This window comes from Gastrolobium bilobum, unplaced genomic scaffold (genome assembly GCF_033153095.1).
Source record: "Gastrolobium bilobum isolate Gb01-03AN ecotype WA unplaced genomic scaffold, APGP_CSIRO_Gbil_v1 utg11543, whole genome shotgun sequence".
NCBI lineage: Eukaryota > Viridiplantae > Streptophyta > Magnoliopsida > Fabales > Fabaceae > Gastrolobium > Gastrolobium bilobum.
In genome coordinates this window covers 39,584-52,512 of record NW_026896187.1, presented here as the reverse complement: position 1 = coordinate 52,512, position 12,929 = coordinate 39,584, and the positions used below count along the sequence as shown (strand labels likewise).

The window sequence follows — 12,929 nt, the reverse complement described above, 5'->3', positions numbered from 1 at the left end:
TACGAAATTGATGGGTATTATAAGTTTAGTTTTATTCTTTTTTTGTTAAATTCTTTAATATTGTTATCAAAAAAAAAATTTCTTGAATATTAAATATAATATGCACTACATATTTTAAAAATATTATTTAATATCAAAACGTATTATAAGGTGTTAATATCTAATATTTTTTAGAATTAAGGTGTCGGAGTGACGTGTCTCGTGTCCCGTATCGACGTCAGTGTAACATATCATGATGCTCTTGTTGACGAACTCGGCAAGTGCACCGGTCGTATAAGTAATAAAGTGATAAAGTAGAGTTGTCGATCCCACGAGGACTGATGACCAAGCAATAATCTGTTTATTTAATTAAAGTTGGATCGATCATTAAAGGTTTTCTTGAGAATATTGTGATTAAAGTAAAAACAGAATTTATAAACTTATTTTTGGTTTTTTTATATTTTAGAAATTTAATTCAGAATTAATTAAAGCTAAAAGGAATTGATTTAAGTTTTCAATAAAAAGGCGTAGTTAGGATTCAACTTCCCCAATGGTTTCTTAACGAGTTTGCTTACTCTTACGATTACATTCAAGATTAAATTATTAACAGCTCTTTCTATAATTAACTAAATCCCAATCCCTTGGTAATTTAATTCTTTATTCTAATCCAAAGCCTAATCCCTTAGTACTTTTTCATAAAACAAGCATTAACGCCAAAACTCACAGTTATAAAATTCACAAGTCTATCCCTAGATCATGCGAATTCTAGCAATCAACCAATCAGAATCATATACCAACATCCCTGTTGTCATATATGACTCATGTGTTTATCTACGAGTGATCAAGTCATAAATAATACTAAGCATAAATATCAGATTGATTACATAATTTAGAAACAAGAATGTAATTCATAAGAATAAACAAACATCAACTAAGAACCCATTGGTTCTGTATCTTCCTAACTACTGAAAGTAATTTAGCCTAACATACTCATAACGACAGAATTAAAATCTACTGTAAAAGAAACTGAGTTCATGGTAAACTTGTCTAAAAGTGATGATCAATGGTGCAGAGTTGACTCATTCCTTCTCCTCTGCCACGATCCAGTGCTACGCTTATGCTCCTTCCTTCGCTTCGTCTCTAAGTGCCTTCTTTTTCCGCGTTCCAGAATGATTTTTACGGCTTCCTTCGCGTTGTATTTAAAGGGAAAATATGGGCTTTAATTTGCTGATCCGCTCGCTCCATCAGTCGCCTATGCTAAGACCTTAGCGAGCTGCTGGCCATTTTGCTCGCTCTAGCTAGCAACTTTGCTAGCGTTACAATTTTTATTATTTATTATTTCATTTCTGATTTTTCATTGCTGCGCGAATTCGTTGTCTTGTTTTGTTACTTTGTTATTCCAGTATTCCAGTCTCAACAACCTGAAACAACAACAAATATTTAGAATTTGTTTATTTGTTGACAATTCATTCTGTTTTACTATTTTATTGTTTTAACACTATATTTTTAACTATTTTAGTCATTATTTGAACTCTTTTTAGCCATAAAACATAGTGTCTTAGACACTTATCAGCTCTCTTTGAGTAGGATTATTCATTAACCGATTCAAATCATTCAAACCGTGGTGATCGAATCGAAAAATCCATAACCAATTAACCGAAAATTGAAAAAAAAAATCGCATATTTTAATTGGATTGAATCGATTCTTGGTTCGGTTGGTGACAATTGATACAATCCAAAACGATCCAATGTATTATGTATTTATTATTTTTGAAAGATAGAGACTTGGAATCTTGTTGTTTTGTAAAATTAGAATCTTGAATGTTGTTGATAATAAACTATCTTGTTTTAGTTTTTTATTATATGTTAATCTATTGTAACTCTTGAAGAGTTTGAATAGTTGTTTTAATTTGAAGACTTTAATTTTTTAATAATTTATAAGTTTAAATAATTTTATTTTGATATAGCTAGTAATTTGTACGGCTAGAATTTTAAATTTTTCAAAAAATTGAAAATCAATTTAATCCAAATTGAATTAAAATGAATTGAATTTGATAGAATTTTAAAAAAATTTAAATTAAATGGATGATTAAATAATCAAATCAAAAAATTTGGATCTAATGATGCGATTCAGACAATTAATATAGCTATCGTTGAGAGTATGAGAGATGGGTCGAGTACTTAATCTGGTTGCAGTTACACCTTGAGTTATTGTCGTGAAAGGGCATAGTGAATTCTTTATAATTGATGACTATCGTCCCGAGTTTCCAACCATCACACCCGAAGGATAATATCAGCTCACTATTTATGACAAATAAATCAAAGTGTAAACGAGCAAGACTGTATTATTAGGCAAACTGCCGCACACAATAGGGATTTGTCGTTTCCAAGATGATTTGTTTAGAAACCGATCCTAATTACTTATTTGAGGCAAATCAGAATTCCTGGTATCTCTACAGATTTGACTCTTTGAGCAGTTTATGGAACTAATCCAGAGTTCGGGTGCGAGTCCAAGAATTACGGTACTTATGCTACTCCCCAGATGATGTTGGAGGAATTCGAACCGAAGTCCTTTTTAAAAAGTGAGTTGATAACATGATCAATTGTAGTTGAATCACAATACCTTGGAATTCAAAATACGTTATTTTAATTAGTTTTGTTTATCTTAATAACTTTGATTTATCGTATCTTATTAGTAATATTAGTTATTTTATTTCAAATTATGTTACTAGGTAATTTATTTTGTTTACTATTAGAAAGTGTAAGTGGCTATAAAATAAATAGCCCACGGCTTACAAGATTTATCAATGAATTAACCAATCATAGTGATCTTTCCAATTATCTCTTCTCTCTTATTTTCTTTCATATCTAACTTCTCTTTTCCTCTTTTTAAATCTTCTCCTTTTCCCCCAATTCCTTATTCTTTCTAATTTATGTTGCTACTTGGAAGAAGATGAAAAATTGAAAATGGAGAATGAGAAGTTATTGTGGTTGGTGGCCGAAGTTTACCAAATGAAAAAAATAACATAAAATGTGAAATATATTTTCTATATATAAAGAGTTGAAGCTTGATAAAATATCATGTCACTAACTAATCTCACAGAAAGAATTATGGTCGGTATAAAAAAATTTGTCACTTTGATGTGAGTGGAAGGAATGTTCCTAAACATTAGGATTAAATGCTACAAATTATAAGAAGGAATATCAAAGTTTCTCACCTCTTCCCTTTTTTTTTTGAAGCTTTCCCTTTATTGTATTATAAATATTTGTTTTTAAAATATTAAAAAACTTGTCATTAAAATTATTTTTTTATACGTGACATATACCGTTAAAATAAATAATAATAATAAATAGTTAGAGTGAATAAAAAATATATAATAAATAATAACTATGCCAAAGCAAAAATGACACCGACGACATAGTAGTTTTAAAAAAAAAAAAAGAAGAAAAAAACCAAAAACCAAAAACAAATAAAAATTAGGTACAGGCTCAGACAGAACTCGTTCAAAACCCTGAAATAAACCCTCCGATCCTACGGCGCCGTTTCGCATCATCTCTCTCTCTCCCCGGCGCTCTACCGCCAGCTCCGTCGTGGAAAGTTGAAGGTAGAGATTGTCGCGTGAGAAAGAGATTGAAGCCGTGTGTCGAGACAAGATGGGTGAGGGGCAAGAGAAGGACGCTCTTCCGAATAACAAGCCTTCCACTGAACATGTACTGCACTTTTGAACTCTCAATTCACAATTAGGGATTATCCTTGTTTCCTTCAATTTTTACGATTCTCATGAATTTTATATTATTTTAATATTCTCTAGCATAAGTTTATTTCACTCTGTTAAAGATGGAGCTTGCTGAATGCATGCTTCTTGTGTGGTATCTCTGCTCGGTGTTTCGATTTTTTGATTCTCAATTCGCGACATTGTTTTTCAGGACATTTCTGATGAGCTAGATCTGAAAATAAAGAAGTATCTCAGAGGAGAAGTTGCTAATTTGGAGGTATGAAGCATTGAGCTTACTGGAATCGAGGCTTTAGTACTTTATAATGTTATATTTTGTTCTTAATTTTTAAACTATAATTTGCAGGCTTTGAAGGATAAAAAGCTGAAGGGTCAACTTGCTGTTAGAGAAGAATTATATGGAAAATCTGCAAAAGCTGCTGCTAAGGCAGAGAAGGTTAGTTTTTGTTAATGTGGTTGGCTTTTCTGTTTACTTAATTGAATTAATCTTTTATTTTCTTTTGTTTTTTACACATCATACGTACGTAAATTATTCCAAAGTTATTTCATGGGTGTGGCTGACTATCTAAGCCCTGTGCAAAATAATTCATGTGGTATGTTTGATTGCATATTTGAATCAGAGCTATGGTTTTAATTGGTTGAGGCGACACAATTAATTTGATGCATAAGCCCTTCAATGTTGGAATGTTTTACTTCACGTATGGTTATTCTCAAGCCTAGCCTAGTCAACTATTTGCTGGCATAGGCTATGCTTGATTAATAAATGAGTTGAAACTAAAGCTCAAAATTAGCATGAAATGAAGTTTGTTAAACCTGACTCAATTGCAAGTTAAAACAAATTCGCTAATTAAGCTGTTAGGTTGTGGTTAACATGGATGTTTTTGTAGTCAAAGTATCATCCCTCCCCTTATTCAGCCTTATATGTTAAGAAAAGTAGAAAAACGATTTGGTTTGGTCTTCCCCTTTCTCAACATAAAAATATGTAATGCTGAAGAAGGATGATGAGACCATGGGATGCACCACCCCAAAAGCTAGCTGAAAGGGTGGTAGTGCCTAAGGCCTTATAAACCCCATATTAGTTGCCCATACAATACAACCAATATGGGACTCCAAGTCCCATACCTTGCAAATGGAACCCAACATTTCACCACGCTTCCCTAGTGCGTGCCCCTATGCACAACTCCACGTGATGGATTCTCTGATACCATTTGATGAAACCTTGGGATGCATCACCCCAAAAGCTAGCTCAAAGGGTGGGAGTGCCCAAGACCTTATAAACCCCACATTGGTTGTCCATACAACCAATGTGAGACTCCAAGTCCCATACCTTGCAAATGGAACCCAACAAAGGATAGGAATAAGTAATAACATATGAGCACAAACATTTGTGAGATAACAGCTTAATTAATGAAGATGTTAGGCTTGACAACACTTTAGAGTTAGTTGTGGCTCTTTTTATAAATACAAGAGGGTATTGTGCATGCTTTCATAATAGAGAGGAGGGGATGTATGTGTAGTAAACGGGGAAGGGGGAGTAACTTACTCTAATTTTAATTATGGTTTAGAATTAGATTGGGACTAGTATACCCTTCTGTGAGTTTCATGGATTCTGCCCTCTTCTTTCATCTTGAGGACAAGGTGATTTTGGAGGGGGAGTATTGGTGGGCATCAGAAGTATGTTGATTAAGGTAATAACAGAATTGAGGGTGGTTAAGGAGAGAGAAAAGGAAGAGAGTTAGTTATGGGATTCTTTGCGAATGGGAAGCTGATAAATGGAAGGGGAATATGTGGAGTGAGGCATGCGTGTATTGAGTGAATCTTGGGGGATTAGGGTTTGGAGGTGTTGCAGGAAGCCCTCTGTGTATTTTCTGGTTCTAGAGTAGGCAGTTGCTTGGCTGTTAACAACCAATTTTACTATTGCAGTATCAAGAGTTGGGTTTGTAAGGGACTGTGAACCCCCCCCCCCCCCCCCCCCCCACACACACACACACACACACACACACACACACACACACACACACACCAACCCAAACATTGATTTGAGAGAAATATACTGTTGAATTGATTGGGATTTAATCAGATGATATTGATGATACCATAACTACCCTATTCTATATTGGGTTTAATTTCATTTTAGGATAAATGTGTGTTGAGAATCAAGAAATATTTGGTCCGTTGGATTTCCAAATTTGAGGTATGGTAGTGACATAGGTAAAATGCCATAAAGAAGTAAGTTTCATCCTGTGTGATTTGTAGTCATTGATGTTAGTTATAATGGTACAATTACATGTTTTGAACTTCCTATGTTCCCGCCTTTATAATCTTGATTTTGCAGTGGCTTATGCCTAGCGAGGGAGGTTATCTGGAGGCTGAAGGCATAGAGAAGACATGGAGAATCAAACAAGAGGCAATAGCTCGTGAAGTAGATATCTTAAGCTCAAGGAATCAATATGATATTATCTTACCAGGTACTGTTAATTGATTGCTTGTTATTAGTATCCTAGGTTAGGTTGGATTTATGTCTCTGTTGTAACTTGTAATGTTAATAATGAATTTTCCATTTAAATCTTTTTGGTTTTGGTTTATCATTTTTTTTTTGGTTGTGATGCACGATGCACCTACTCATGGATCATTAGATCATGCAAATAAAAATTGCTTAATATGCTTGTTGGAGAGGTTTAAAGAGGATGAATAGAAGATTTGGAGGACTTGGAGATACAAGCGAGGTGGACTTGGAGGACACGTATGATGATATGAATAGAAGATTTGTTCGCAGAATTAATACACATGAAGTTAAGGAGGCTTTAAAAAGGATGAAGACTAATAAAGCCTTGGGGCCTGATGGTGTCCCTATTGAAGTGTGGAGAGACCTGGGGGATGTGGCAATAAAATGGTTGACCAATCTTTTCAATAAGATTCTCCAGACAAATAAGATGCCTGATGCATGGAGGAAAAGTATGATTGTGCCTATCTACAAAAACAAGGGAGATATACAGAATTGTTCAAACTATAGAGGCATTAAGCTAATGAGCCATACTATAAAGTTGTGGGAGAGGGTTATTGAACATCGCTTGATGAGAGATACCAAGGTTTCTGTAAATCAATTTGGATTTATGCCAGGAAGATGTACCATGGAAGCCATTTTCTTGATGCGACAACTAATGGAAAGATACCGAGAAAAGAAGAAGGACTTGCATATGGTGTTCATAGACCTTGAGAAAGCATACGATAGGGTTCCAAGGAAAGTTTTATGGTGGGTTCTGGAGAAGAAAAAGGTTCCATCAAAGTATGTAAAGGCAATCAAGGATATGTATGATGGGGCTACTACATGTGTAAAAGCTTGTAACGGAACATCAAGTTATTTTCCTATCACGGTAGGTGTACACCAAGGGTCGGCTCTAAGTCCTTATCTCTTTGCCTTAGTTATGGATGAACTAACAAAAGATATTCAAGAGGAAGTGCCATGGTGTATGCTTTTTGCAGACGATATTGTGCTTATTGATGAGAGCAAGGAGGGTGTTAATAGAAAACTTGAATTGTGGAGAAGCACATTGGAATCCAAAGGATTCACATTAAGTCGAAGCAAGACTGAGTATCTGAAGTGTGAGTTTTCTCTGGTACGAGATGGGGACCAAGAGCCCATGCATTTAAGTGGTCAAGGGGTACCAAAAAAGATGCTTTTAAATACTTGGGCTCCATTTTACAAAAAGGTGAAGAGATTGATGAGGATGTAAATCACGGAATTAGAGCAGGGTGGATGAAATGGCGCAGTGCATCTGGGTTTTTGTGTGACCACAAAATCCCTCTTAAGTTAAGTTAAAAGGAAAATTCTATAAAACGGCAGTAAGACCGGCAATGCTATATGTCGCGGAATGCTGGCCAGCACGTAGGCAACATGAGCATAAGATGGGAGTAGCAGAGATGAGGATGTTAAGGTGGATGTGTGGTTACACAAGGATGGATAAGATAAGAAATGAAGATATTCGACGAAAGGTCGGAGTAGTACCAGTAGCTGAGAAGATGAGAGAACATAGATTGAGGTGGTTTGGGCACGTGATGAGAAGGTCCCTGGATGCTCCTGTAAGAACAAAAGTTTATTACCAAGAGCTCAACACAAAAAGAGGCAGAGGTAGGCCGAAACTTACTTGGGGGAAGGTGGTAAAACAAGATTTAATGGAGTGGGATATAGATTGGCGGACGGTATCTCTTAGAACGGAATGGAGAAAAGCTATAAGTATGGTGGAGGGTTAGACCCGTTGTTATTCCTATGTTCCAGATGGTCCTTTTTTGGTCCTTTTACCCTTCATCTCCCCCACTTCTTCTTGTCCCTTTCTTTTTTACTTTTATTTATTTATATATACATATATATATATATATATTATTTTATTTTATTTTTTTCAACCGTTTTGTATCTATCATGTGGGTTCATCTACCTCCGACTCCAATTAATTTGGGATAAAGGTGATGTTGATGTTGATGTTGATGTTGATGCTCGTTGGAGAGGTGTAGTATCAAGGATAAGTGGAAATTGAATTAGAGTTTATTTCCTTATTTTTCATCATCACTTGTTGGTGGCATATATTAATTGCACATTGTGGTCTTTTCTTGATCTGTGTGGTTGAGCCAAGAATATTATGTTTACTGGTTTGCAGTCAAGACTTTGAAATCTTATGATCTAATATCTTTAGGGGGGTTTTGGTTCAGGAATTTTTTTTGGAATAGTAGGAAAATGAGATAGATAGAGAAATGATTGGAAAGATAGATAAAGTGGGATAGGTAGAAAAATGTAAAAAAAAGTTGTTTGGTTGGGAAAAACTTTACTGGAAAAATTAGGTAACTTTATGAAATCAACAGTGCATTAAAAGCCAGATAACCGGTTTTCCGAAAAATCCCACCTTCAAATTGGGTTTCTAAACAGTGCGGATATCTATCTTTCTCATAAATCCAGACAAATTGGATAGATGGGTTTTTGGTGAAAAACGTTGAAAACAAACATGGTTTTTCTAAAAGCAATACTTGAGAAACATAGATATCCTCTGAAAAGCTCCCAACCAAACATCACCTTAGGTTTCTATGTTTGTATAAAAGCAGTGATGCATTGGGCTTGAATTGGTGTGTGAGTTGGTCTCTGTGAAGGTGTTTGACTACGTGAAGGGATGGATTTCTGGTCTCTGATGTTTTTTTGGTGTTCTGTTGGGATCTTGTCTATTTATGAGCCATCAAGCATTCATTTACTGTGTTGCAGGAAGCATGCAATATACCCCATAATTTATTCTTGACCTACTGATTATTGCATGAGTATATTTACATATAGTTCAACAACTTTATGAATTGTTTAGGCATGATATGAGAAGCATAAATTATGAAGTTTGTTTTCTTTTTTCTGTTCTCATGTTATGGAAAATCCTAGCAATTTGGCTGCAAAGCCAAACCATTGTTCTAGAGGTGAAATAGACCTTTTACAATCTATTCAAGTGCAATGAATTTTAAAGTAAATATGACTCGTTCATTAACGCTATGAATTGTTAGGGCATGATATGAGATGCATGATGTAGGAATTTATTTATTTATTTATTTCTATTCTCACATGATGAGAAATCTAAGTTATTTGGCTGCAAAGCCAAACCATTGTTCTAGAGGTGAGATAGACCTTCTACAACCAGTTCAAGTTCATAAGAATTTGAAATCTAATCGGACATGCATGTAATTGCTTGTATACTTTTGAAGATAGCATATGATCTTTTCTATGGGTTCTTTCTTTGCTCTTAAATGTTGACTCTTATGACTCTTTTTAATGATAAATCCTCATTTAAGATATTTTTACTCCCTTAATTGTCTTGCATTTTATATTAACGATTATGCTTTAAGATGACTTAATTTCCGTACAATTTGTTTAAGCGGCGTACTGTATAATTATTCGAATTGCAGTCTTCTGTAAAAATAATATTCCTTTTCTTTTGGCCTTGGCCTTGTAACAGTTTTTTTGTACAAGTTTGATTTGCATGTCCTTATTTTAATATATTTTGCTCCTCAGCAATGATTCACAGAACCCTTTTTGACTGGAAACATTTTGTTCTTTTCTTGACCTGCCATTTATTGTATCTCTTAACAATATTGCAGCACTTGGTCCATACACTCTGGATTTTACTTCGAGCGGCCGGTATATGGCTGTTGGTGGTCGTAAGGGTCATCTGGGAATCGTGGACATGATAAATCTGAGCCTAATCAAAGAGTTTCAGGTATTCACAGTCATTGTTGAGCTTGCTCTGTGTTGTTTTACTAACTAATATATTTCTTAACATTTTTATCTTATCTTCTTAAGTGTGGTGATTTTCATCATGGCATCTTTATATGGTATCATTTAGTGCTGATCTTGACTTTTGATTCAATGCTGCTATTTTTTTTTCTGCTTGACTGTTAAAAACTTTAAATCTCATGCTAGGATTTACCGTGTATTATATGGATATTATTTAGTTTCTCAAAAAAGTATTGTTGGTTTTTTATTTTTGGTTTTTTCAGGTAAGAGAAACCGTGCGCGATGTGGTCTTCCTGCATAATGAGCTCTTTTTTGCTGCAGCCCAGAAAAAGTAATTTCTCTTCCCTGATTTGATATTGAACTGTTCATTCCTTAGGTTTTTCATTCTTTGCATAATCAAGCTTTACTATTACGACCAAAGCACCTCTAGATGGTTAAATGCTTATTTTAAGTTCAAAGTGAAATTACAGAATTTGGGGGTTTATCTTTAAAGATTTTTACTTGTGTCTATTTATCTCCATTATATTTTGTGGCCACATCATTGGTGTAATCCATCTAAACCTTGTGAGGTTATTTGTGGCTTGTTATTTTCTATCATTTGGAAAGGCCGATTAGAATTTTTTTCCTCCATAAAAAAAAATTATTTAGTTTGGTTTATTTGTGGACATAGTCCTGTTCATGTTAAATGACTATAATTTTCAAATTTGACAGGTATACTTACATCTATAATCGTGAAGGCACAGAGCTTCATTGCCTCAAGGTTGGTATATTGCTTTTGCAATATTGTTAAATTTTAGCTACTGTCAGTTTCTGGAATGTTTCTGCACATACTGATGGCCAATTGTTTTTCTTTTTTAGTTGAACCATTTTGATATGCAGGAGTTTTTAAATATCTCGTATTATCTGGTTGATATTTTCTTTCTTATCTGCCATTCATTTGAAGGTTCATTAAAATTCTTTTAGTATCCACAATCCTGATTATCATGTGTGGATCCAATACCTACTAGTGCTGCTTCAAATTGTAATTAATCCCAATTTGCATACCTCATATTATTCAATGAGCTAGGTTAGTGTATAAAGTACGTAAATCATGCTGAATACTGCCTTGGGCATATCCACTAGTGGAACATAAATGAGGGCATATATACCCTAAAGTGTGCTGTTGGACATGAGTTTTGATTCTTAAAAGCCTCAAAATAGTTATAAATGGTTATTTTTTACCGTCTCCTGAAACCGTACATATGGGATGTATCCTTATGGGGTTGAGTTGTGTATCCTTTTTCCCAGGAACATGGTCCAGTGTTAAGGCTTCAGTTTCTGGAAAACCATTTTCTCTTGGCTTCAATCAACAAACTTGGCCAGCTTCATTATCAGGATGTTACAACGGGTAGCATGGCTGGTAATTTTCGAACTGGCTTAGGACGTACAAACGTGATGCAAGTGAACCCTTTCAATGGGGTTGTTTCTTTAGGTCACTCAGGTGGTACGGTTACTATGTGGAAGCCAACCAGTTCTTCTCCTCTTGTTAAGATGCTATGTCATCATGGGCCTGTCTCAGCGCTGGCATTTCACTCAAATGGCCACTTAATGGCCACTGCCGGGAAAGATAAAAAAATTAAGCTTTGGGACTTGAGGAAATTAGAGGCTGCTCTACAAATATTACCAGGCCATGCAAATACTTTGGATTTTAGTCAAAAAGGTTTGCTTGCTTGTGGTAATGGTTCATTTATTCAGGTTCTGAGTGATGTGTCTAGTACACAGAACTATTCTAAGTATATGACTCATTCCATGGTGAAAGGTTACCAGATAGGAAAATTAGTATTTCGACCATATGAAGATGTTCTAGGCATAGGGCATTCCATGGGCTGGTCTAGTATTCTTATTCCTGGAGCAGGAGAACCCAACTTTGACTCATGGGTTGCAAACCCATTTGAAACATCTAAACAGAGGAGAGAAAAGGAAGTAAGGTCTCTTCTTGATAAGCTTCCACCTGAGACCATCATGCTGGATCCCAGCAAGATTGGTACGGTAAAACCAACAAGAAAAGAGAAACCAACAAACCAAGAGAGGGAGGCTGAGATGGAAGCTGCTGTTGAAGCTGTTAAGGGCACAAAAATGAAGAACAAAACAAAAGGAAGAAATAAGCCAGGTAAAAAGATACAGAAAACGCAAGACGCAATTGCTAGAGTGAAGAGGCCTTACTTAGAGCATAAAATTCAAGAGGAGGAAAACATATTGAGAAAGAAGCAGAACACTAGTGAGGGAGTTGAGCTACCAAAATCTTTACAGCGGTTTGCTCGTAAGAAAGCATCATCATGATTAAAAACTTTGCCCAGTCAAGGATTTTTCATTCTTTCTTTCTAATCTCTCTCTCGTTTATTTCTTTTGTTTTTCAAGCTTCTTAATTTGTATTTGTCGCCCCCTTTGTTATTTGTAGCCTTTAGTCTTTGTATTAATATTTCTTGCCTTTTAAGGTATAGGCCATGACCAAATTTTGCTTTGGAGATACCCATGGACCTGCTAGTAGCAATCATGAAGTGACATTGGCAGAGGAGAAATTTTTTTTTGTCCGGGAATCTCAATTTTCAAAAATATGATTTTTACATTCAGTTTATGATAATATCTGAAAATTTAAAATTTAGAAAAATTCAGTTTCTCGGAAATCCTAGAAAAATTCTCGTACCAAACGCCCCATAGGGGAAATCATTAGATAATCCATCTCATAATTTTATTCTCAGTGGAGAGAGAAGGTTAAGGTTTTGGTGTTGGTTTTGGAGTGCACAAAGAGAAAGGAATCTGATTTTGGTTGGAGAGAACATGCAGTTTGACCGTAGCACATCCTGCTTTATCAAGGATTTGAATACACTACGCGTCAAAAACTTTGGGTCTGTTTAATTATGTAATGATTTTTTTGTTCTTAAAATTATTTTGTAAAATAGTTATAGAAACAGTTTTTTTTT

General features: G+C 35.0%; 1 protein-coding gene across 1 annotated transcript; it reads left to right on the top strand.

Annotated features, from left to right (window-relative positions):
* Nucleotides 1–3,502: 3,502 nt before the first annotated feature.
* LOC133298175 (probable U3 small nucleolar RNA-associated protein 7) lies at nt 3,503–12,534 on the top strand. Its single transcript, XM_061497439.1, has 8 exons — nt 3,503–3,690; nt 3,907–3,972; nt 4,060–4,149; nt 6,049–6,181; nt 9,834–9,952; nt 10,233–10,300; nt 10,681–10,729; nt 11,257–12,534. The coding sequence occupies exons 1-8, from the start codon at nt 3,634–3,636 to the stop codon at nt 12,286–12,288; spliced, it is 1,614 nt and encodes a 537-aa protein (XP_061353423.1). The 5' UTR covers nt 3,503–3,633; the 3' UTR covers nt 12,289–12,534.
* The last annotated feature ends 395 nt before the right edge of the window (nt 12,535–12,929 follow it).